The sequence below is a fragment of the Anabrus simplex genome, chromosome 6 (assembly GCF_040414725.1).
Source record: "Anabrus simplex isolate iqAnaSimp1 chromosome 6, ASM4041472v1, whole genome shotgun sequence".
Classification (NCBI taxonomy): domain Eukaryota; kingdom Metazoa; phylum Arthropoda; class Insecta; order Orthoptera; family Tettigoniidae; genus Anabrus; species Anabrus simplex.
In genome coordinates, this window is record NC_090270.1 from 270,185,435 (window position 1) to 270,213,243 (window position 27,809).

General features: G+C 38.0%; 1 protein-coding gene across 1 annotated transcript in view; it reads left to right on the forward strand.

Annotated features, from left to right (window-relative positions):
• LOC136876442 (ATP-dependent RNA helicase DDX24) overlaps positions 1-27,809 on the forward strand; it is a 154,778-nt gene that overhangs the window by 57,534 nt on the left and 69,435 nt on the right. The window contains exons 5-6 of the mRNA XM_067150418.2: positions 9,257-9,402; positions 25,280-25,551. Of these exons, the coding sequence (XP_067006519.2) occupies positions 9,257-9,402; positions 25,280-25,551 (418 nt within the window). The remainder of the gene's footprint in view (positions 1-9,256; positions 9,403-25,279; positions 25,552-27,809) is intronic.

The following is a 27,809-nucleotide window of genomic DNA, read 5'->3' on the forward strand; positions in this document are numbered from 1 at the left end:
TTTAATGTTCATACTAGACTTATAGTAAAAAGAAGAAGAATAATTTACTAGCTATAACCTGTGTTTTGCTATTTTATTAGGCTTGTTTGAGAGGGGTAAATGAAATTGAAATATTAGACCTTTATAAATGGACATAAATAACCTGATCAGTTACATTCCTTTACTTCTAGATGAGTGAAAATGAAAAATGTCAGCAAATTGTGGTACCTGCTGATATAGCTATACCTGTGTTTCATTTTACATATTTTTATATATTCTTAGTAATATTACATATTGTTTACATATTATGTGAAGAACGTACTTTTCGTATACATATCTAGGTAATTATACAAAAAAAATTGAGTCATCGTGTTTGATTTTCATTCTTCTTCTTCTTTTGTGACTGCATATGATCACTTTAGTCAGTCCATTGTTCAGGTCTCTTTGAAGGGATTGTTCGGGTTTTGCGGTCCTCCCAGTACTTCTTCAGACGCTCCGATCTTCGTGCCCTTTCCTCAGTTGAAAATATGCATGTTGTTGGTTTGTTTCGTGTTTTTCAGACTATAGTAAAATAATTGGCAAATTTCAATTGCAAAAGTTGGCTTAAACTTCCTTTAAAATTAGGATTTCTAACACTTTGTCTCTGAAATGCAGTAGGTCTGAATGCCTCAGCTGGATACAGCAGCATTAATTCTTTCTCAGAATCTGGGATAGCTAGGTGCCATAAGACCTAACTGTGTTTGTGCGACATAAAGTAACTAGAAAAAAAAAAAAGTATTTTGATTATGCCTTTAATTTTATTATTTAATGGTTCATGGTGTGAGTTACTGTAGTTATGTCCTAGTTCGTGAACTATGGGCAACGGCTGAGTGGCCTAGTAAGTGGTCCTGAGAGTCAGAATACCAGTTGCTATGGAAAGGGAGTGGGCATCTCGGACATATTCTGAGTCATGGTCCTCCTTGTGCTCAGGTGGCTAGGATTATACAATCCACCGGTGGTCCATAACCCGTTAGAGGAGAGATCCTCACTTGGACTATGTGTAAGTAGGGTAGCATCCTGCTTCATGAATTTACCAAGATCAGTACATTTTAAGCAAGCCTCGGACCTATGGGAGTAACAGAGTCCCACTCCCATTTGACAGGCGAGGGACCCTTTGGAAACAACTTGGCGAACGAAATTGAATTTGATGAAGAGCTATCAATATTAATGGGGCTTATGGAAGAAAGAAAGTAGAACTGGCTGAGTCAGCAAAGAGGATGCATCTGGATGTGCTAGGAGTAAGTGATATTCGGGTAAGGGGAGATAATGAGGAGGAGATAGGAGATTATAAAGTGTCCTTGACGGGTATTAGAAAGGGAAGGGCTGAGTACAGGGTAGGGCTGTTTATCAGGAATACTATTGCACGCAACATAGTTTCTGTTAGGCACGTAAATGAGCGAATGATATGGGTAGATTTGTCAGTTGGAGGAATTAGGATGAGAATTGTCTCAGTGTATTCACCATGTGAGGGTGCAGATGAGGATGGAGTTGACAAGTTTTATGAAGCATTGAATGACATCGTGGTCAGGGTCAACAGCAAGGATAGAATATTGCTAATGGGCGATTTGAATCGAGAGATGGAAATAAAAGTGAAGGATATGAAAAGGTGATTGGTAAATGTGGGGAAGATATGGAAGCTAATGGGAATGGGAAGCGTTTGCTGGACTTCTGTGCTAGTATGGGTTTAGCTCTTACAAATACATTCTTCAAGCATAAGGCTATTCGCCGCTACACATGGGAGGCTAGAGGTACCAGATGCATAATAGACTATATCTTAACCGACTTCAAATACAGGAAACCTGTTAGGAATGTATGAGTTTTCGGGTGATTTTTCGATGATACAGACCACTATCTGATCTGTAGTGAACTAAGTATCTCTAGGCCTAGGATAGAGAAAGTGCAATCTGTCTGCAAACGAATAAGGGTAGAAATTCTCCAGGATGGGGAAATTAGACAGAAGTACATGTACATGATTAGTGAGAAGTTTCGAACAGTAGACAGTAAACAGGTTCAGGATATAGAAAGTGACTGGGTGGCATACAGGGATGCTGTAGTAGAAACAGCAAGGGAATGCCTAGGAACAACTGTGTGTCAAGATGTTTAAAGGTGAACATCTTGGTGGAATGATAAAGTGAGAGCAGGCTTATCAGAAATGGCTCCAAACAAGGGCCGAGGCAGACAGGGATTTGTACGTAATGAAAGAAACAGAGCGAAACAAATAGTTGTTGAATCCAAAAAGAAGTCGTGGGAAGATTTTGGGAATAACCTGGAAAGGCTAGGTCAGGCAGCAGGGAAACCTTTTTGGACAGTAATAAAGAATCTTAGGAAGGGAGGGAAGAAGGAAATGAGCAGTGTTTTGGGTAATTCAGGTGAACTAATAATAGATTCCAGGGAATCAGTGGAAAGGTGGAGGAAATATTTTGAACATCTTCTCAACGTAAAAGGAAATCTTTCTGGTAGTGGTGCGAACAGCCAAGCACATTGGAAGGAGGAAAATGATGTTTGTGAAATTACGTTTGAGGAAGTCATTGGCATAAAGCAGTAGGAATAGATGAAATTAGACCTGAAATGGTGAAGTATAATGGGAAGGCAGGGATGAAATGGCTTCATAGAGTAGTAAGATTAGCATGGAGTGTTGATAAGGTACTTTCAGATTGGACAAAGGCAGTAATTGCACCTATCTATAAGCAAGGGAACAGGAAGGATTGCATTAACTATCGTGGTATCTCATTGATTAGTATACCAGGCAAAGTATTCACTGGCATCTTGGAAGGGAGGGTGCGATCAGTCGTTGAGAGGAAGTTGGATGAAAATCAGTGTGGTTTCAAACAACAGAGAGGCTGTCAGGATCAGATTTTCAGCATGCGCCAGGTAATTGAAAAATGCTACGAGAGGAATAGGCAGTTGTGTTTATGTTTCATAGATCTAGACAAAGCATATGACAGGGTACCGAGGGAAAAGTTGTTCGCTATACTGGAGGACTATGGAATTAAAGGTAGATTATTAAAATCAATCAAAGGCATTTATGTTGACATTTGGGCTTCAGTGAGAATTGATGGTAGAATGATTTCTTGGTTCAGGGTAGTTACAGGGGTAAGACAAGGCTGTAATCTTTCACCTTTGCTGTTCATAGTTTACATGGATCATCTGCTGAAAGGTATAAAATGGCAGGGAGGGATTCAGTTAGGTGGAAATGTAGTAAGCAGTCTGGTTTATGCTGACAACTTGGTCATGGCAGATTGTGCCGAAAGCCTGCAGTCTAATATCTTGGAACTTGAAAATAGGTGCAATGAGTATGGTATGAAAGTTAGCCTTTCGAAGAATAAATTGATGTCAGTAGGTAAGAAAGTCAACAGAATTGAATGTCAATTGGTGATACAAAGCTAGAACAGGTCGATAATTTCAAGTATTTAGGTTGTGTATTCTTTTTTTTTTTTGCTAGGGGCTTTACGTTGCACCGACACAGATAGGTCTTATGGCGACGATGGGATAGGAAAGGCCTGGGAGTTGGAAGGAAACGGCCGTGGCCTTAATTAAGGTACAGCCCCAGCATTTGCCTGGTGTGAAAATGGGAAACCACGGAAAACTATCTTCAGGGCTGCCGATAGTGGGATTCGAACCTACTATCTCCCGGATGCAAGCTCACAGCCGCGCGCCTCTACGCGCACGGCCAACTCGCCCGGTGTTGTGTATTCTCCCAGGATGGTAACATAGTAAGTGAGATTGAATCAAGTTGTAGTAAAGCTAATGCAGTGAGCTTGCAGTTGCGATCAACAGTATTCTGTAAGAAGGAAGTCAGCTCCCAGACGAAACTATCTTTACATTGGTCTGTTTTCAGACCAACTTTGCTTTACAGGAGCAAAAGCTGGGTGGACTCAGGATATCTTATTCATAAGTTAGAAGTAAGAGACCTGAAAGTAGCAAGAATGATTGCTGGTACAATCAGGTGGGAACAATGGCAGGATGGTACTCGGAATGAGGAGATGAAGGCTAATTTAGGAATGAACTCAATGGCTGAAGCTGTACGCATAAACTGGCTTCGGTGGTGGGGTCATGTGAGGTGAATGGAGGAGGATAGGTTACCTAGGAGAATAATGGACTCTGTTATGGAGGGTAAGAGAAGTAGAGGGAACCCAAGACAGCGATGGTTAGACTCAGTTTCTAATGATTTAAAGATAAGAAGTATAGAACTAACTGAGGCCACAGCACTAGTTGGCAAATATAGGATTGTGGCAACATTTAGTAAATTCACAGAGGCTTGCAGACTGAACGCTGAAAGGCATAACAGTCTTTAATGATAATATATGTAATGTATGTATGTATGTATGTATGTATGTTTGATTATTTAATACTGTCAAAATTACAAAGCGGTGGACTATATAAATGATCTAAGGCAACAACGATGACATTGTCATAATATATGAAGGTATTTAAAACAGTTTTACTGTCTCATATCATAACCATAACTTATAGAAGGAATATATAAACATGTTGGTAAATTTACTGCATTAATACCAGTACATAATGAATATTACATATTAATTTACATATTTTATAAAAATTACACATTTAATTGCATATTTCACTGATATTTTTAAATATTTATTTTGATTTTTCCCAACTGGAGATATCCCCTGAGGACAAAGTATACAAAAAGGCGAGATGCATATTAGAAGTGATTGTGAGTTGGTTAGTACATTTAATATACTGTATGTTGTTGGATTAAAAAGTTTGGGAGATATGGTTCTTCAAGATTTGGATTTAATATTTCAAGGCAGTCACTGCAATTTCTTTTATTAATACTTGATTGAGGTTAAATGATTTACAGAACTGGTCGAAAAAGTGAGGAATGGTTCCTCTAGCACCAACCATTAATCCTGTGACTTCAATATCATCCAGCTGGTATTCTTTTTTGATAGAATGGGATGGTTGGTTCATATGTCGTTTTTCTTTTCCTGATGTACCTCTTTGGGTTTTGTTTCATATGTCTTGTATCTGATCTTCCGATCTATCATAAAACCCTTTCGGTGGTCTTTGAAGGCTATCATGTGACCACACCTCTAATCTGCTTGTCTTGTTTTCATCTTCTTGAGATACTGCATTTTATGTAATGTCTTATGTCAGTTTGCCGTGGCTGCTTGACATCATGTATGCTGTGCCCGATGTGTAATTTATCCCTAATTAGGCAGATGGCAGCTCATCCTATGAGGATCGGCCAAAGCATTTCTTTCTATCTTATCTGCGTGTTGTGTTGACAGTCAGACGGTGAGAAAGAAAAATAAGATGGAGACGGTATTTTGTGATGTGGCTTTCGTCTCCTACAGAAGGTATTATAAACGTTTTAAAACGTTATCCTGTATGACCCAGACTTTGGAGTTGGAACTATGATTACTTCTTCTCAACGTAATGTTTGTTCCTATCATTCTCAGTTTGCCATAGGTAGTAGTAAGTAAGCCTGTTTATAAGGAGGTCTCTCGTTTTGTGTGTTATTTCTTTTATATCTTGTTGCAGACTTATTTTCCGTTACCTTCCTTCCTTTACATGTCTGCTTATGTGTGCTAATTTCGGCTAGAGCGAAAGGTGGGATCGGCCCGATTGTTCATGTGCGTGGTGGGTTTGCTTGCTGTATTTGGTTGGAGACCTTTAATTTTTCTTTATTTTCGATGTCTCGGCTTGAGTTCGTGCCCTACATGTGTTTTGTCACTGATACTATGTGATTCATCTTCGTCTTTCTGCACGATATGAATACGTGTTATGCAGAGAGTATGTTGTTTACGTTGTGTGTTTGGACTTGATATGCCATACCTCTTTTGTGGTAATCCAGGTTTCTGATCTGTGCTTTCAGATCAAATTCATGAGCCATTGACCGAAGCATTTTATGCTGCACGATTCTTATCGTCGTGTGTCGTGCCATTGTAGTACTATATATTTCGTATGCTGGTCTCTAAATGTGTGCGTGAGTGTGGTGTGATTACTGGGCCTATGCTACTTTTCAGTACCTAGTTATTATTTATTATTATCATTGTTCCCATTTTGTCTTACTTTCATTTCTGGGCTTCCTAGCCATTTATCTGTTTGTTTTGGATTTTAGCCTCATTTTTACGCCTTTCTGGTGCGTGTTTGTTTATTTCTTGTAGCTAAGGCAACGCTTTTCTTTACTCTTTTATGTTCCATTATTGTTCTTTTCTACCTGTCTTGATTTCGCTGGCATATTTGATTTTATTGGGAAATAATTTCCATGGAGATTGTAAAAAAAAAAAGGGGAGGGGGAGTAGAGATTCTGATGATTTAAATGAGATTATTATTTTTCCTATTTTGAGAAAGAAATACTTTGGAATCTAATCTTAAGCACTGTGCTCACTTTGTGGGGAGAGAAATATTATATCACAAAACAGATTCCTCTATTGTGCTTTCTAGAGGTATACAAAAGAATTATGAGATTGAGTAACACTCCCTTTGGATGGACGGTTGTTAGACGTCATGTATGTGAGTAACTGACTTCCCATATCCCTATTTATTTGTTCTTTTATGCCAGTCTTGGACTGATTTCTTCCCAATTTGTGTTAAATGTGTTTCATTTAAATTTACCCCAGATCTGAGTTATTTTGTTATTGTTTTTGGGACATGCCTCTTTCATTCTGTTTATTAGTCTAAGAGGCGCGGATTCAGCTCCTGGTGATTTTCTTAGCCAGTTTTGACCGATCCAGTGAAAATAGGTAGTAGTAAGTAAGTTTGTTGACATGTCAATTCGATAGGTGTTGCCTGTAATAGACAGACTGTGAACGTCCTCGAAGACCAAAGCTTGAGTCCTTTAACATTTGAGCAATGGCAGGTCATATTTTATGGTGTCTAGTATTTCGTGGAGCTTCTCCATGTGAGCAGTAACTGAGGCTGTGAGCAAGAGTTTCTATCTCTTCCTATAACCGAATATTTGCCCCTATTTGTCCTCATCAATTCCAACTTTGTGTTGTGATCTTTCCTACTTTTAAAAACTCCACTCAAGGTTATTCATGTACTAATATCATTCCATGCCATTTCTCGACTGACAACTCGGAACATACTGGGCCTATGCTACTTTTCAGTACCTAGTTATTATTTATTATTATCATTGTTCCCATTTTGTCTTACTTTCATTTCTGGGCTTCCTAGCCATTTATCTGTTTGTTTTGGATTTTAGCCTCATTTTTACGCCTTTCTGGTGCGTGTTTGTTTATTTCTTGTAGCTAAGGCAACGCTTTTCTTTACTCTTTTATGTTCCATTATTGTTCTTTTCTACCTGTCTTGATTTCGCTGGCATATTTGATTTTATTGGGAAATAATTTCCATGGAGATTGTAAAAAAAAAAAAAAAGGGGAGGGGGAGTAGAGATTCTGATGATTTAAATGAGATTATTATTTTTCCTATTTTGAGAAAGAAATACTTTGGAATCTAATCTTAAGCACTGTGCTCACTTTGTGGGGAGAGAAATATTATATCACAAAACAGATCCCTCTATTGTCCAATGTCCAATAACGGACCATTATATTGGTATTACATACTGCATAGTCGAGCAGCTCGTCTCCTTTCGCCTCAGTCTTCCCAGCCCAAACTTGGCAATTTTTGTAACACTACTCTTTTGTCAGAAATCGACCAGTACTTATCAAGTTGATTTTCTTTGGGTTTTATTTTCTCAGTTCTCAAATCATGTAATCGTTGTGAGGGCCCCATACTCTAGAATAATGCTCTGATTGGGGTCTTACCAGAGACTTATATGCCCTCCCCTTTACATCCTTACTACAAGCCGTAAGTACTCGCTCAACCATATGAGGAGATCTGTACCTTTATTTGCAACCTCCTTAACGTAATTACCTCAATGAAGATCTTTCCTTCTATTAACACCCAGTTATTTACAGGTGTACTGTAACTTCTAGACATGTGATTGTGATAAGTCTTTTGATGCTCGGCTTTGGTGATCTTGAACTTGTGGAATTCCAGCAAGCTGCTCTCCTTCAAATACATTTTCAATTACTCTGAAGCCATATCATGACATTCAATAATCAAAGGTTTTAATTAACTAAGATCCCAATTTCAGATCGATCTGTTCAATCTTAATTTTTTACTAATTGCTTTTAATTCTATACAAGTGTTCAACAAATTAGTTATAGATCTTCAGCACACTCATTTATATTTATTGAATTATACCAACAGATCAAGTGTTGTGTTGTATCCTCAAGACATTGATTTATTTTAGCGGATACTGAATATTTGATCAGAACTATCTTCAAGTATCATGCTATCTATTTTTGTTAATCTATGGTCTGTTAGTATTTTTAAGAGTTTTAAAATCTGGCTAATATCTATTGGCCGAAACTAGTACCGGGATTAAAATAAATTGGAGTACTAATTTTATATTGTATTTATTAGGTGGATACCTCATTTGTCTACAAGAATTAAATTATCATGTCATTTTTTGAAAGAAGGAAATTTTTCGCACTTCTAGCACCACATTTTTCTCAAATCTCCACTATTTGACTTCCTTTTTGCTGTATACATGTAGAACTCCGAGACGAATCAAACGACACCTCACATAATGTGCTAACACACCGGAGTGCAGTGCTACACTAATTGTTAGCCACGCAGCACGATGATTTTAGTACCTCTAGATTGTGGCAGTATTGCATCAATTGATACATCATACCAAGGTCAGATGGTTGTTACTGTGTACATTGGTTCTTTATTGGACATCATGGTCACACATGCAGTATAGAAGTTATTTTAATTTCTTAACGCTCACTGATCCAACTATGGTTTGTAACTATTGATGTATTTTAATTATAATAATATTACTTGTTTAATGTCCCACTAACTACTTTAACGGTTTTCAGAGAAGACCTATTCTATGTCAAAATATTACACATTGTTCAAAATTGCTCTTATATTTAGCTGAAAATACTGTTTATTGCCATAATATCAGCATATAGTATTAATTTGCAGTAACAGAACTGGCCTTAAAAGGGTGCACTTACGATGAGATATAAAGAAAAATGATAACAAGGCACAAAAATCAGGCTTTTTATTTTCATCATCTGAATCACAGTTGCGATATTGTCATGCTCCTTGTTACAGTTATAAGTATATTTTGTACAAAAATCAATTACCCTTAAATTTAACTTGGTCGTGCATATTAAAGCTGGTATTAAAGTAATAAATAGATGAATTTTTAGTATACCTTGGAATGATAAACTTACATTATTTGCAGGTTGCTGTTGTGGTTGGGGGTATGGCATCCCAGAAACAAGAGAGACTGTTGCGTCGCGGTCCAGAAATTGTGGTGGCCACCCCTGGACGACTATGGGAGCTTATCCAGGAGGGTAACCCTCACTTAGCACAAATTGATGATATACGGTACTAGTGTTTAATGGATTATTAAATTAAGTACATTTTAAAATATACAGTAGAAGTCCAATATGGCGAGTACGGCATATAGTGAGAATTCTGTTGAAACGACAGATTTTTTTATGTCCCTTGAAAATTCCTATATTAAACTGTGTATTATCCTTCGGTTAAGCAAGAAACCTATATCTGCTGCATCCGTTATTACGAGCGATTAAGCGTGCGTTATTATTTCCATAATCAATGTTTATGGACTCCAGTGATTACAGTGATTGTGAACGATCGTCTTCAGTGTAGTTTTGCGCTGTGTGCACTAGCAAGTTCTCTGGCCGACATTCAAACTCGAAGGGAATGTCAGAGTCTATTAGTAATCTCATTGACTGTTGTTTTGTAAACTCTATTCGAAAATGAAAGAACATTTTTCCTCAATAAATGCATAAATAACCTGGGAGATAGTAGTAGTGAACTCATTCGAAATAACGACTGAAGTAAACAATTGATTAATTTAATATTATGTACAGAAATGAAGTAAGAATGTGATACATCTAAAAATATGGCTTGCTGGGCTGAGTGGCTCAGATGGTTGAGGCGCTGGCTTTCTGAACTCAACTTGGCAGGTTCGATCCTGGCTCAGTTCGGTGTTATATGAAGGTGTTCACACACATCAGTCTCGTGTCGATAGATTTACTGGCATGTACAAGAATTCCTGCGGGAATAAATTCCGGCACATCGGCGTCTCCAAAAATCACAAAAGCAGTTATTGGGACGTAAATTCTTAAAAAAATTTGGCGCAGAAAGAACGACCGATTTCAGAGGTTAGTCTATTCAGTAAAACCTCGTTTGGACTTTTCTGCAGGGGACAAGGAAAGAGATTGTGTTAAGCAAGAAAACATACTATTGAATACAGAAATCAGAACTATCCAGCAGGGATAAGTTTTTTTTTTTTTTTTTTTCGATGTGAGTACTGTTTACGTTGTGTATGTATGGGTACAGTGAAAGAGATGGGCTATCTACTGTTCCTAAAGATGAGAGTATTAAAAGGCATGAAGAGACGAGAGAACAAATACAAAAATCTTTTCCACTGGAGTGTATTTATAAGGTGTGTAAAACACCAAACAACAAATATAAAATATTTGCACTGGGGTCCATAAAATTATGAGCACATTATTTGCAGATTAGACTCTTTCTAAAACAAATATCAGCTGAAGTCTTATATTTCGGACCAGTAGGTTATTAAACATTGTTTTCTGGTCACACTCTTCGGCCGTGAATTATTTGGAGGTTAAACTCAGCCATGTGCGAGAGGATTACTTTGACAGTCATCTCAAATGCAACAACACTTCGATCGACTCAAGTCGAAACTCAAAAGTGCGAGTTTCAACAGGTGCGCCACTGTTGAAAGATGTGGATGCTTTTCCTCTTCCTGGATTCTAATTTTGTCTTCATTAGTAAGCGAATATCACAACCTTTTCTGTATCCATAACTGGGCTACACAATAATATGACCACACTAGTCAACTTCATACGATTGTGTTCCTCACCAGTATGCAGACTATCACGCGAAAATATTCACTACCTTTTACTCTATGACTCAGCACGGAATTAATTTCTAAAGTTCTGAAAGGAATGCGAAATACAAGTACAAACATGCTTTCTAGGTTAATCAACAATATCAATGAAAATCGGAGAGCAAAACTGAACTTCCTGGAGGCTAACGGCTTCCTTCCCGAAGGTGTAATTTACCCTGTAAAGTTCAGGAATTCAAGGCCATTTCTCGTTTTCGCGCAACTTTCTCTAAGTGGCCTCCTGTGGCGAGGGCTCTAATCTGTGTTGGAAATCTGTTCTTTTCACAAGGGATGACAAAAACATTTTCAGGGCTAGGAAAAATGTGATCGTACTACGCGGTAATAGGGAAAATCTGTGACGCGATAAGTGAGGTATTTTTATATAGATTTAATATGCCATGAATCGGGACTGAATTTACACCGTGCTAAGCAAGAAATCGTTTTAATGAGGAAATCCCTAACGAGGTTTCACTATATTTTATCGCATCTGGTTAAATTTTGGAAATGTGGCAAAAACTTATCATTACTCTACTAGCGCTTGAAACATATTTTTATGATGCATATAAGATTAAGTTAGGTTAAATAACGTTGTTTGAATAAGAAAATGAAACATTTGCCACAGAAAAGCCACTGGAGTCATACTACTACAATTTTTCAGAATGAAATTGAACATGTGTTCATGTTGTCTCGGAATTAGGAAAATAACTAATGACTAAGCTGTAGTGTGGAAATCTGCAAAAACGCAAGTTTTGAATAAACCAGTTGCCGTTTCATACAGATTTTAATGTGTGTGGGAGTCCGCCCAACTTAAAAAAAAAAAAATTGGATATAACGACAATCCGCTGTAGCAAGTACATTCTTTGCCATTGTGAATTCTCGCTATAGCGGACTTCTACTGTATATTATTTATATATATACATTTATATATATATTCAATACGGATCAGAACCATGAAGTTTATAACCTATGATTTATAACCTATGATATATATAGTAGTTGAATAATGGGAAAGGATAAGGATGATGATGATGATGATGATGATGAAGAATAAGCTATTGTTGTTGTTTGAGTCATCAGTCCATAGACTGGTTTGATGCAGCCCTCCACGCCACCCTATCCTGTGCTAACCTTTTCATTTCTACGTAACTGTTGTATCTTACATCTGCTCTAATCTGCTTGTCTTATTCATACCTTGGTCTACCCCTACCGTTCTTACTGGCTACACTTCTTTCAAAAACCAACTGAACAAATCCCGGGTGTCTTAAGATGTGTCCTATCATTCTCTTCTTCTCATCAAATTTAACCAAATCGATCTCCTCTCACCAATTCGATTCAGTATCTCTTCATTCATGATTGGATTTATCCATCTCACCTTCAGCATTCCTCTGTAACCAAAAGCTTCTATTCTCTTTCTTTCTGAGCTAGTTATCATCCATGTTTCACTTCCATACAATGTCATTCTCCAGATGAAAGTCTTCAGAAACATCTTTCTAATTTCTATATCAATGTTTGAAGTGAGCAAATTTCTTTTCTTGCAAAAGCTCTTCCTTGCTTGTGCTAGTCTGCATTTTATGTCCTCCTGTCTTCTGCCATCGTTAGTTATTTTACTACAAAGGTAACAATATTCCTCTATTTTCTTTAAGACTTCATTTCCTAATCTAATATTTCCTGCATTGCCTGCCTTCGTTCAACTGCAATCCACTACTTTTGTTTTGGACTTATTTATTTTCATCTTGTACTCCTTACCCAAGACTTTGTCCATGACATTCAGCAACTTCTCGAGATCTTCTGCATTCTCAGATAAAATAACTATCATCGGCAAATCTCAAAGTTTTGATATCCTCTCGTTGGATTGTGATTCCCTTTCCAAATTTCTCTTTGATTTCCTTTACTGCCTGTTCTATGTAAACATTGAAAAAGAGGGGGGGGGGGACAAACTGTAGCTTTGCCTCGCTCCTTTCTGGATTGCTGCTTCTTTTTTCAAAGCCCTTGATTCTTATCACTGCAGATTGATTTTTATACAAATTGTAGATAATTCTTCGTTGTCGGTGTCTGATCCCAATCACCTTCAGAATCTTAATTAACTTAGTGCAATCAACATTATCAAATGCCTTTTCTAGATGTGGGCTTATCCTTCTTAATTCGATCCTCTAAGATCAAACGTAAAGTCAGGAGTGCTTCAAGTGTTCCTACATTTCTTCTGAAGTCAAATTGATCTTCTCTCAACTCAGATTCAACTTGTCTTTCCATTCTTCTGTAAATAATACGTGTTAAAATTTTTCAGGCATAAGATACTAAACTATTGGTACGGTAGTTTTCACACTTGTCAGCACCGACTTTCTTGGGAATAGGTATAACAACATTCTGCCAAAATCGGTTGGCACTTCTCCTGTCTCATACATCTTACACACTAAATGGAATAACCTTGCCATACTGGTTTCTCCTAAGGCAGTCAGTAAATCTAAGGGAATGTCATCAATTCCAGGTGCCTTATTCCTATTTAGGTCTCACACAGCTCTGTCAAACTCTGACCTCATCATTGGGTCTCCCATTTCATCAGCATCAACAGCCTCTTCTTGTTCCAGAACCAAATCATCTACATCTTTACTTTGATACAACTGTTGGATATGTTCCTGCCATTTTTCTGCTTTGTCTTCTTTCCCTAGAAGTGGATTTTCGTCTGAGCTCTTAATATTCGTACTCCAAGATTTCCTTTCTCCAAATGTTTCCTTCATTTTCCTGTATTCATTATCTACCTTTCCTAGGACCATACAACCTTCGACATCCTTGCACTTCTCCTTCAGCCATTCTTCCATAGCTACCTTGCACTTTCTATCCATTTCATTCTTTAATCGCCTGTATTCTTTCCTGCCCTCTTCATTTGTAGCATTCTTGTATTTTTGTCATTCATCAATCAGGTCTAGTATCCCCTGAGTTATCCACTGTTTCTTAGTTGATCTTTTCTTCCTTCCTAACATTTCTTGAACAGCCCTGCTGACTTCATTTTTCATGACTATCCACTCTTCCTCCATTGTGTTTCCTTCAGGCTTTTCATTTAGTCCTTGCGCAACATGTTCCTTCAAACAATCCTTACACTGTTTTCTTTCAACTTGTCTAGATCCCATCTTCTTGCATTCCTTCCTTTCTTCAATTTCTTCAATTTCAGGTGGCATTTCATGACCAACAAGTTGTGATCAGAGTTCATGTCTGCTCCTGGGAAAGTTTTGTAATCCAATACCTGGTTTCTGAATCTCTGCACCGAGCTCGATAGCTGCAGTCGCTTAAGTGCGGCCAGTATCCAGTATTCGGGAGATAGTAGGTTCGAACCCCACTGTCGGCAGCCCTGAAAATGGTTCTGTGGTTTCCCATTTTCACACCAGGCAAAGGCTGGGGCTGTACCTTAATTAAGGCCATGACCGCTTCCTTCCCACTCCTAGCCCTTCCCTGTCGCATCGTCGCCATAAGACCTATCTGTGTCGGTGCGACGTAAAGCAACTAGCTGAATCTCTGCCTAGTCATAATGAAGTCTATTTCATACCTGCCAACTTTTACGGTTTATCTGTAAAATTTACAGAAACTGCAGCATTTTACGGTTTTACGGATGGACAGTGTCATTTTACGACTTCGCAGAAAAAATTTGAAACAACATTTGATAATTGCTCCAGTTCCATACAATCGATTGTTTGCATGGGTCGAAGCACACTCGGTCTTGGTCAAAAGCAAGTCCACGATAGTCGATAACTCGTTCTTTGATGTGATTGGTATTTTTAACCATGTGATGTTTGTGTCGTTATTGGAATTTCATTTAAAGCCGGGATAACAGTTCTTCCGTGCTGTGTGAATCTTAGGTGTCGACAGGGTCTGTTCCGCAAATTCTTTGTTCCACTCCGTTCGCTTGTTGTGATTTAACCTTTATTCTTTGACCATGCGAGTGTTGTTCTTTGTTTAAGAACAGTACTTCCAGATATTTAAAAAATCATATTCTGTTGATTTTCCACGCATACTAAAATCAAGAATGTTTTGGCCTTTTAAGGTTATGATATTCTTTTTGAAGTGTTCAATTTTTTGTATTATAAGTTCATGGTTCGCAGTTTTCTGTATTCGTTGGGTTAATTACATTCGTTCCAGTGATTGGGTATACCGCTGTTAGCGAAGCCCATTAAGTTAAGCCGGTGTACGTCGAAAATCGTTAGATTTTTTGTTGCACGTGAGTTTTACTGATAGCCCTTTTCAAAAGTTGGCAACTATGCTATTTGATACCTTCCAGTGTCTCCAGGTCTCGTCCACGTATACAGCCATTGTTTGTGGTATTTAAACCAGGTATTGGCAAGGACTAAATTATAATCAGTGCAGAATTCAACTAGCCGATTTCCTATTTCATTCCTTTGTCCCAATTCAAATTCTCCTACTGTATTACCTTCTCTTCCTTGACCTACCACTGCATTCCAGTCTCTCATCACAATTAGATTCTCGTCACCTTTTACATACTGTATTAAATCTTCTATCTCTTCATATATTCTTTCGATTTCATCATCATTCGCTGAACTAGTAGACATATAGACTTGCTCTATTGTGGTGGGCATTGGTTTGGTGTCTATCTTGACGACAATAATTCTTTCACTATGCTGGTTGTAATAGCTTATCTGCTGCCCTATTTTCTTATTTATTATTAAACCAACTCCCGTATTTCCCCTGTTTGATTTTGTGTTGATAATTCTGTAGTTGCCTGACCAAAAATCGTTTTCTTCCTGCCAACCTACTTCACTTATACCAACTATATCTAACTTTAGTCTATCCATCTGCCTTTTCAGATTCTCTAACCTACCACAATGATTCAAACTTTCAACATTCCACGCTCTGACTCGCAGAATGTCAGTATCCATCTTCCTGATGATCACCCCCTCTCGTGTAGTCCCACCCGGAGATCTGAATGGGGGACTAGTACCTCCGGAATATTTTACCTGGGAGGAAGCCATCGTCAGTACATCATTCATACAGAGAGAGAGATAGATGCATGTCCTCAGGAGTTAGTTACATTGTAGTTTCCTGTTGCTTTCAGCCGTGTAGCAGTATCAACACGGCTAAGCGATGTTGAGTATTATTACAAGGCCATACCAGTCAGTCAACTAGACTGCCGCCCTCTCAACTTCTGAAAGGCTGCTACCCCCCTTTCGATGAACCATTAGTTAATCTGGTCTCTCAACAGATACCCATCGTATATGGTTGGACGTGCTGCTCGGCTATCTTCTTCTTCATTGGGACACACAAGCCTCCCCACCGCGGCAAGGTCACATGGTTCGTAGGGAAGGGAATATTTTATTATTTACCAGGATAGCTTTTGGAGTTCTGTTTGCTTGTGTTAGTATTACAGCATAAATATTTATTCATGTTGCTCTCTTGTATTTTTATCAGTATACAGTAGAATTCCATTATAGTGAGAAATTGTAATGACAAGAAATTTACTTGCTGTAGTGGATTGTTGTTACATCTGATTTTTTTGTAAAAGTTGGGGAAAAACCCTCACACATTAAAATTGGTATGACAAGGCAATTAGTTTGTTCAAAACTAGCATTTTCATGGATGATTTCCTTGCTGCTTCGGATTTCAGCATTTTGGTAATAAGGAATTAATATATTTTATTCTGATAGTAAGAGAGTTGAGTACTACCCTTAATTTGACTTCTTCTTCTTTATTTAGCTTATTTTAATTTACATACAAATTTACAAAAGTATTATACAATATACTGTACATATTTAAATCAATCAACTTAGTACTAAGGGAGTATAACTAACCAGTGTATACTGCACAGTGGAGTCTCGATTCTCCATTTTTGGAGGGACTACGTGAAAGAAACGTACAATACTGGAAAACGGAAAATCCGGGAACAAATTAAAACCATCAACCATTTGGCTAAACATCATAAAAATGAAATATGTACAATTATAATCTTATGAACACTCCTAAACCAAACCAAACCAAACCAAACCAAATTACAGCCCTAAAGGGCCTTCGCCTACCAAGTGACCACTGTTCAGTCCAAACAGATTATGAGGTGACGCATGGCCAGTGTGATGAATCCTCTTGGCCGTTAATCTTGTCTCTCTAGACTGGAGTCGCCATGTCACCATTACATAGCTTCTCAGTTAACACGTTCGCGGCCGCTCAGTTATTGGCAACCGTTACTGTGGTAACGTAATACTTTTTTTGTTTAAAGGAGTTTGTTTCCATGTCCTTATGCATTTTAGATTATTATTTTAATTATTTCATTATTATTTATATGCATACGTGCCATGACGCACACGCTGCGTCAGTGACACTACCGATGAGCTTTTCTCCTTCGGTGCCGTTCCACGCAGCATGAAGTGGAATGAAGTGGAACGAGGAAAATAATGTTTTGGCAATTGTAGAACTTATTTACAACAGAAAAATAAGGTTTTGAACATGTCACACAAAAATACTGTGCAGTAGAATCATTATTGCTGTGTGAACAATGTATATTTACATTAATCAATAAGCCGTACAATGTAACTATTCAATGCAGTGTGTTACTTTTCAGTGACATTTCCTCGCAAAAATAACTCATCTATGAATGCGTTACATTCAGTGGCAATGTTATGCAGCAAGTTGTCATCTGCAAGCAAGCTAAAAATAATCAATAGGTTTCGCGTCACTTGGCAGTGGAACCTTCATTCCCAACCGACCAATAAAGTTTATTTGTTTCATTGAGGACGAATCTGAACTCTAAGAAATGACCCCTGAAATATTGTCCATGTTATTTGGCAGGAGATTCAGAGATAAGATATTACTTACGTCTTCCTCATCTTCTGTAATGCGAGAATTGGGAGTAGATGCTCGACGCACACATCAGTGATTAAAATTCTCACTTTTCACACTGTCGTCACTGTCACTAGCATTCAGGAGAGCTTCCAGACTATCATCGTTAATTGCAAATCGCCTGTTTATCCCGCTAAGACGGGGTTTCTTCCGATGAGAAGGTTCTGAAACTTCTCTTGACATCACAGAAATGTATGCAGACTTGTAATGGGTACAGAGATTGTAACTAACAATTGATCTGATGCCCGGATGGCGCATATGATTAATAACACCTTAACACTGCACAGATAAGAAGTCTGTTTGTTTACATACATATTGGCAGAAATACGAGCTTTAATATTTGGCGCGGAGTGTGATGCACGTGTGTCGCCATCGGCACTGAGTGAAAGTGGAGTCATGACGCATGTGTGTCGTCATCGGCCGCGAACGTGTTAAAGGTAATCACGTAGGCTAAGTGAACCTGGAACCAGTCCTCTCTTCCAGGTAAAAATGCTTGACCTGGCCGAGAATCGAACCAAGGGCCTCCAGGGGAGAGGCAGGCAAGCTAGACCACTGGGCCTCTTCAGACATAAATTACACAAGTTAATCTTGATACTTTACATTCAGTTTTACTGGGGGAACTTTGTCAATTTCTTATGAAAACGTCTTTCAGGTCAGCAACTTTGATCAGCCAAACACATTGAAAAATCTAGTAACGCCAAGCCAACTATCAACTGCAAGTACTTTTAAATTTTGTAATCTATAAAATAAAGCACATTAGATACAAAAGCACTCAACGTGATGAAGAAAACTCTCCTTTTTTTAAATCTTCCAATGTAATTTGGTCACCAGCATATTCTTTGTAGCAAGTTTCTGGAAATCTTGTACTGCGTAAATTAGACGTACATTGACGTTCAAAGGTTATGTTGAACTCGAGAATATGGTTTTGAATGTATCGATTCTCAAAAATTCTCAAATGTATTATATCCAATTCTGCCTGTCACTAATCACAAGCAAATCTGAAAGAGAAAAAATATCAAAACTCCAGACATTTTTGTTATTCATGACCTTTAGCTCAGCTGGAAAGCATGCTTGCTGCACAAGTCAGTACAAGTGGGAAATGATACACATTTTTCAATGATACGCTGTGCATATAAAATGACTGTGGTTTTTATAAGGACGTTTTAACACAAAAACGTAAATGTAAAATTCCTCATCTTATGTTAGGACCAAAATAGTAACAGGCAATCTCAAGATCTTCCATGGCTTTGTGTATGTAAGGCAATATCTGTTCTGGCCTTGAAAACATTATCCAATAATATTAAAATACTAGATTCATATTAAGAAGAAGCAATTTCAGTTCCTGTGTGAAAGCCCAGTGACTATACAGTGTCCTGAGGGCGATACAATCGAAAAAAGTAAAAAATAAACATCTAACCCTGGACATAATGTAGATGTTTCACAAGTACGGAACTCGTTCCGTCTTCAAGTAGAGCTGTCAAAATGCGTTCTGTCTCCTTCCAATCTCTGTGGCCACTCTGATTTACGAATTCTGAGGATTCAGTAAATAATACGAGCCGAATGTGGTGCTTAGATGGTCCCCTATGCAAGTTCAGCAGTACAGTGCTTGCTCTCATTATCACAGTGATGAGATGTTAACATCAAGATCCATAGGTATGCGTTAGCTGTCCCTTTGTGAGATACTGTTTCCTGAAAATCGCTTGATTGAGGATTTAGCATTGATGGGACTGAAATTTCTGGACGGTTGATCTGGGAAATAGTTTCTTCGAGGAACAGGTAATGCAGGATTTTTACAAGATGATTTAATTAGGATGCTCACGGGAAAATAATCCAGGAAAATGTAGTTTTCAGGAATGGATAATCGAGGTTACACTGTATTATACAGCTAGAGCCCACCCATGGCATGTTTTGGCTATAGGTGAGTGTGAGAGCCGTCTGTTGAGTTCAATGCACAGGAGGTGCCTAAGAAAGCAAATAATGTGCAGAGTTCTCACAGAAGAAAATTTGATGACACTTGTCCATCGTTTGGAAAATGAGGGATCAAATGAGGTGGGTAGGGTTGAGGCTCTGGTCATGGGGGATTCTATCGTTAGACATGTCAGGAAAGTGTGTGGAGGAAAGGGTACCAGTGTAGAGTGTTATCCAGGAATTAGGTTAAGGCAGATTTTCAATCAATCAATCAATCAATCAATATTCAATCAATCAATCAATACTGATCTGCATTTAGGGCAGTCGCCCAGGTGGCAGATTCCCTATCTGTTGCTTTCGTAGCCTTTTCCGAAATGATTTCAAAGAAATTGGAAATTTATTGAACATCTCCCTTGGTTTGAGGAAAGTAGAAGAGAAGGAGGAGGGGAAGGAGAAGGTGGTAGTGTTTCACGTTGGTACTAACAACGTAAGACAAGCAGGTATAAGTACCAACATAGTTGGGGATGTGTGGGATCTGGTTAATGCAGCACGGGTGAAGTTTAAGGAAGCGGAGATTATCAGTGGAATACTGTGTAGGAGGGATACTGACTGGAAGGTGATTGGGGATTTAAATGAGACTATGGAGTGGGTATATGGGAAACTGGGAGTGAAATTTCTAGATCCTAATGGGTGGGTAGGAGATAGGGATCTGCACTCAGACGGCCTTCACTTAAACCGCAGTGGTACATATAAGTTAGGAAATTTGTTTAGAAGGGTTATAGGGAGGTACATTCGGGGAAACAGGGTGGCCTAGGGAGCGGTGTTTAGGGAACAGGGAACTATAAATCAAGTAGGGATGACATAAAACTGTTAGTGCTCAACTGTAGAAGTATTGTAAAGAAAGGATAGAATTAAGTAATTTAATAGATATATACTTACCAGATATTGTAATAGGAGTTGAATCATGGCTGAGAAATGATATAATGGATGCAGAAATTTTCTCACAGAACTGGAGGGTGTATCGTAGAGATAGGATAGGAATGGTAGGAGGGGGAGTATTCATTCTGGTGAAAGAAGAATTTGTAAGCTACGAAAAAGTTAAAGATGACAAACACGAAATTCTAGGGGTAAGGCTCATCTCTAAAAGTAATAGGCAACTTTATGTCTTTGGAGTGTACAGACCAGGAAAGGGTAGTGAAGATGCTGATTCAGAATTATTTGATAAGATAATCAGCTATGTGGGGAAACGATAAGGAAAGGAACATGGTTGTAGCAGGTGATCTCAATTTACCAAATTTCAATTGGGAAGGTCATGCGAATGATGGGAAGCATGATCAACAAATGGCAAATAAGTTAATATGGGAAGGGCACCTGATTCAGAAAGTGATGGAAACAACTAGAGGGAAAAATTTCCTGGATGTGGTGCTGATAAAACCAGATGAGCTCTATAGAGAAACCAAAGTGATAGGTGGTATTAGTGATCACGAAGCTGTTTTTGTGGTAATTAAAAATAAATGTGAAAGAAAGGAAGAGATAAAAATTAGGGCTGTTTGGCAGTACCATATGGCTGATAAAACAGGCATGAGGGAGTTTTCAAATAGTAACTATGATTGGTGGAAAACGGTAAATAAAAATGTAAACAGACCCTGGGATGGGTTTAAAGCAATTGTTGAGGAATGTGAAAATAGGTTTATACCTTTAAAGGTGGTAAAAAATGGTAAGATCCACTATATTATAACAGGGAAGTAAAGAGACTAAGAAGGAGGAGCAGGTTGGAAAGGAATAGAGTTAAAAAGGGCTGTGGAAGTAAGGAGAAATTGATGGAACTTACTACGAAATTGAATCTGGCAAAGAAGTCGGCTAAGGATAACATGATGGCAAGCATAATTGGTGGCCATACTAATTTTAGTGAAAAATGGAAGAGTATCTTGCAGACTGAACGCTGAAAGGCATAACAGTCTATAATGATAATGTATGTATGTATGTATGTATGTATGTATGTATGTATGTATGTATGTATGTATGTATGTATGTATGTATGTGTGTATGGAAGAGTATGTGTAGGTACTTTAAGGCAGAAACAGGTTCCAAGAAGGACATTCCAGGAATCATTAATGAACAAGGGGAGTGTGTATGCGAGGATTTTCAAAAGGCATAAGTATTCAGCCAGAAGTATGTAAAGATTGTTGGTTACAAGGATAATGTCCAGATAGAGGTGGTGACTAATACTAAAGAAGTGTTAAAATTTACCTATGACAGCAATGGCATTTGCATTAAGATACAAAAGTTGAAAACTAGAAAAGCAGCTGGAATTGATAAGGTTTCGGGAGATGTACTAAAGACAATGGGTTGGGATATAGTACCATATCTGAAGTACTTATTTGATTGTTGTTTGCATGAAGGAGCTTTACCAAATGAATGGAGAGTTGCTATAGTATATAGTATATATAAAGGAAAGGGTGATAGACATAAAGCTGAAAATTACAGGCCAGTCAGTTTGACATGCATTGTATGTAAGCTTTGGGCAAGCATTATTTCTGATTATATTAGACATGTTTGCAACATTAATAACTGGTTTGATAGAAGGCAGTTTGGGTTTAGGAAAGGTTATTCCACTGAAGCCCAACTTGTAGGATTCCAGCAAGATATAGCAGATATCCTGGATTCAGGAGATCAATTGGACTGTATCGCGATTGACCTGTCTAAGGCATTTGATAGGGTAGATCATGGGAGACTACTGGCAAAATTGAGTGCAATTGGACTTGACAAAAGAGTGACTGAATGGGTTGCTCTGGTTCTAGAAAATAGAACTCAGAGAATTAGAGTAGGTGCAGTTTTATCTGTCCCTGTAAAAATTAAGAAGGGAATTCCTCAAGGCAGTATTATTGGACCTTTATGTTTTCTTATATATATCAATGATATATGTAAAGAAGTTGAATCAGAGGTAAGGCTTTTCGCAGATGATGTTATTCTGTACAGAGTAATAAATAAGTTACAAAATTGTGAGCAAATGCAAAATGACCTCGATAATGTTGTGAGATGGACAGTAGGCAATGGTATGATGATAAACGGGGATAAAAGTCAGATTGTGAGTTTCACAAATAGGAAAAGTCCTCTCAGTTGTATTTACTGTGTTGATGGGGTGAAAGTTCCCTTTGGGGATCATTGTAAATACCTAGGTATTTATATAAGGAATGATCTTCATTGGGGTAATCACATAAATGGAATTGTAAATAAAGGGTACAGATCTCTGCACATGGTTATGAGAGTATTTAGGGGTTGTAGTAAGGATGTAAAGGAGAGAGCATATTTGTCTCTGGTGAGACCCCAACTAGAGTGTGGTTCCAATGTATGGAACCCTTACCAGGATTAGTTGATTCAGGAACTGGAAAAAATCCAAAGAAAAGCAGCTCGATTTGTTCTAGGCGATTTCTGATAAAAGAGTAGCGTTACAAAAATGTTGCAAATTTTGGGCTGGGAAGATTTGGGAGAAAGGAGATGAGCTGCTCGACTAAGTGGTATGTGGTGTAAATGTTGATTCCCATAGGGAACCTAAAATATTTGTCCTGAATGAGTAAATTTATAATACCAACATAATGGTCCGTTATTGGACATTATAAATTTTCCAGCTAACTCATTCTTGGTTGCCTGCGTTTCGCCCTTGTGTGCTGAGTTAGCTGGAAAATTTATAATGTCCAATAACGGACCATTATATTGGTATTATAAATTTACTCATTCAGGACAAATATTTTAGGTTCCCTATGGGAATCAACATTTACATCATTTGATGGCCAGGCAGGCATCAATTTTTGGAAATGAGACATAGTTCTCATAGTGCATTGGCACTGCTGGTGGCTTCAAGTAGCCTATGCAGTGGCCTCCACGGTATGCACTAGCCTTGCGTCTTGGGTGGTGTGCTAAGTCCCAACTGACGAGCTTAACTTAGCACACGAGGGCGAAACGCAGGCAACCAAGAATGAGTTAGCTGGAAAATTTATAATGTCCAATAACGGACCATTATATTGGTATTATGAGTGGTATGTTCCGAGCTGTCAGTGGAGAGATGGCGTGGGAGGACTTCAGTAGATGAATAAGTTTGGATGGCGTCTTTAAAAAGTAGGAAAGATCACAATATGAAGATAAGGTTGGAATTCAAGAGGACAAGTTGGGGCAAATATTCGTTTATAAGAAGGGAAGTTAGGGATTGGATACCACGGGAGATGTTCAATAAATTTCCAATTTTCTTGCAATCATTTAAGAAAAGGCTAGGAAAACAACAGATAGGGAATCTGCCACCTTGGCGACTGCCCTAAATGCAGATCAGTAGTGATTGATTGATTGATTGATTGATTGATTGATTGATTGATTGATTGATTGATTGATTGATTGATTGTTTGATTGATTCTCAACAAGAAAAAGAAAAGAAAACTAGGAAAAAATGAAAATCCCTGTGGCATATTTCACAAGGAAAGACAGATGAGAAATGAAGATGTGAGAAAGCAGGTCGAAATGGAAAACCTAAATGAAAGAATTGATAGGATTAAACTAAGATGGTTTGGAGATGTAAAGAAGAGGAGAAGAGAATACCAAAACAGATGATGGAGATGAAGTTTGAGGAAAAGAGAGCAATAGGAAGACCTAGAACAAGGTGAATCAATTTGATAAAGAGGAGTGCAAGTAGAAGAAACATGGATTGGGACAAAATGATGGAAGGAGAGAGGAAGAAACCTGGACTGGGACAAAATAATGGAAGGAGAGAGGAAGGTGGAGAAATGCCATAAATGCCCCAACCCGGCAGGAACTCGATTAGGGGAAAGGAGATCAGCTCATCAAGTCTAAATACAATTTCAAGGAGATTCTTGGGTGTAAAAGTTGTAGGTCATACAACAATCTATGCTCTTTCTAATAAATTTTAGGCTACGGGAATTGTTCAGCCTTAGAAAGCAAATAATGTGCAGAGTTCTCGATGAAGAAAAATTCAACATCACTTGTCCATTATTTGGAAAATTCTCAAAAAAAAAAGAGGAAGAAAAAAGAAAATTCTGTGGTATCTTTCGTAAGTAGGATCTCTTGACGGGTCTGCGTGAAGGGCCCCTAAATTGTTTAAAGTTGAAAGTCATGTTGTTAAGTAACAGACTTCTTAAAAATAGTTGACAATACTGTTATATGGTTGCATCACCACTTTTGGACTCTGCCGGAACATTCCACTCACTGATAAGAAAAAATTCACACTGCTAATTCATAGGTCAAATGCTTTCACTGTATTTTGTAAAATACTATAGTTCATATTTTAAAAAGTGTATTCCTCAGGAGTTATTCACAATGTAAAAAACAGAAGTATCTGATTGCATTTGCACCTCTTTATATAGCACATCATCTTTATGAGAATCTTTTACTTGGCAAAGTGATAATAAAAAGCAGTTCATTTTTAATTATCTGCAGAAATCTATATCGCCACAGATGATCATGAGAACTGGAACACTGTATGTTTGTGTGTTAGGAAACTTGCCCTGAACAAATTCTGACATCTCTGTGTCAATAGTGCTGACACCTAACATATTACCTGCATTGTTGTTTCACCAGGTTGCTAGCTGTCGACGAGACGGACCGAATGGTGGAGCGCGGTCATTTTCAGGAGCTACAGACGCTGCTGGAGAGGATCAACATAGATGAGGAGAAGAAGAAACTTCGACAGAACTTCGTTTTCTCTGCAACCCTCACTCTTGTCCATGAGCCACCACGTCACATAGGGAAGCGCAAGACCAAGAGAATCACCCCAGGACAGAAACTCCAGAGTCTCATCAACATGCTTGGCATTACCAATCCTAAAGTGGTTGATGTGACTAAGGAAACAGGTACAAAAATACTTTTTAATTGAGTGTAATAATGGGGAAAATTTATTCAGTTTTTGCTCTCTTCGTGGTTGGCTCATACCTTTCAGTACAGATGGGAATTCTCCTTGCTTGAGTTTTTTGAGGTTGTTAGCCAAAATCTTGAGAATCTCATAATCCCCCTCGAGTCAAAGCGAATAATGCTGTGCTCTCTGTGTGTGTCCATGAGTTGCAATTTGTTGTATATATTTTTCTCTTGAAGCATGGAACTCAGTTACACATTCTGAGTTCATCCTTTGTAACACATGTGCAACATCTTGCCGTACATTGAGTGATGTTATTCCTTTGAATTATGTTTATTTATTTTAAATTCTTCCTACGGCATCTACAGCACTTGCTTTGTTAATATTAGCATAACTGCTTATTTGCAACAATAAATGAAAGAAAATGAAACACTTAAAAAACAGACAATATATTCATTTATTTATTTATTTAGTTATGTATTCATTCATTCATTCATTCATTCAGTCATTCATTCGTTCCCACATTGGAACACTTAAATCACACCATACTCATCTAAGTCTTCAAAGAATTATGTGGGAATTTAGCTTTCATAATCTTCCTCCTCTCTCAAAATCTCTTCATTCTTTTCGACCTAGCTACCCTTCCTTCATGAGATATGACATATTGTTTTTGTTGCAAAGTTCCACAAATTCATCATTCACCAAATCATACTTCATTAACCCCTTCGGTGGCGGGTTTTGGGAGACCTCTGTGCCAGAAAAGTGAGGTTTTTCGGAGGAAATTATTTATTTTTAGGAAGCAAGGAATGAGTAACAATTATTAAGGGAACACATTCATATATTATTCAAGGTTAATAAAATCTTACTTTACACTCTATTTACACTTTTTTTACAGTAGGCCTGTGATATAGTTTCATAAATCATCATCAAACATTGGTGTTTTGAGTAGGACCTATACTGTCCTGTGAGCAATACATTTTTATTTCAGGCTTTTGTATTATTCCCATCAGCAACACTAATGCAATTAATTAATTAATTGTTTTTTCCAAAACTGTGCCTTTCCATGAGGAGATTTATTTACAAGTTTTTCAATGCACTTTTAGAATAGGGCCAACAAATTTTTTCGGGCACTGTCAAATTTACAACTTCATCTGTTAGAATCAGTTCAAAACAGTCAACCACACTCACCTCTGGTAATCCTCACACCAGGATTGGCCGTAAATGGAATAATATTAGGTCGCACACTATCCCCATGCTTACACTTTTTCCAAACGAATGTATATTCAACATCTACCATCACCTTAGCTTCTGACGTAATATCTTCTTCACTTTCACTACAATTACTGAGGTCATCATCTGAAGAATCAATAGTACCATTATAGCAACTATCAGAAATACTAATGTCACTTAGAGATTCATCTTTGATGTAGTTCCTTATTTTGTCTTTAGACAAACTTCTCTTCCGTTTCGCGCTCGCCATTTCTGTTTACCTCGTCATCTGGCCAGAGGTTGTATATGTAAAGTAGAGAAGATATGGCATATTTTAGGCCAGACGCTTCGTGAATACAGCTGGAAATCCACCCACCATCTGTTGAGAATGCTTGAAAACATTTTCCAAAGCGATTAGAATACCCGAGAAATTATTGGGCGATCGCGAAATGAACACTGCAGGTAAACGAGAATTTCTCGGGCGGTGACGTTATGGGCAGGCGTGCGCCACCCGAGAATTTCCCGGGCGTGCCACTGAAGAGGTTAACCCTGAAAGTGCGTATGTCAGAAATGTTTTGACATCGTGATTTTCTGTTGAACTTCTATGTCGGAAGAGTTCTGACATTATGTTTCTCCAAGAATAATGTGATGTAATGGAAGAATTTAAGTACTTTGCGATTCTCGGCAATACCTAGACTTTAGAGAATCCATGGCCAATTAAATATATTCTCAGCAAGTTTAGGCAGGCATTCTGCGGAACGTATATCAAGCGCTGTGTTTACATTGCAAAGGTGCAAAATGGCCTCGCAAAACTCAAGTAGTCTAAGCAGTTCTGATATTAGTGTGATTATAATTGATTTTAACTAGTGAAGATGATTGTGTTCCTGAATTTGATTTATAGTGCTTCAGAAGTACCCAATGAATCTGAAGTTGAAGAAGGCTCCAGTTCATCAGAAGAAGGCGGCAACTCTGACTGGTTAACCTACAAGTCTACACACAACGAGTTTATGAAGTTCTTGCATAATTTGACTACAGGTTTCCAACGACCAC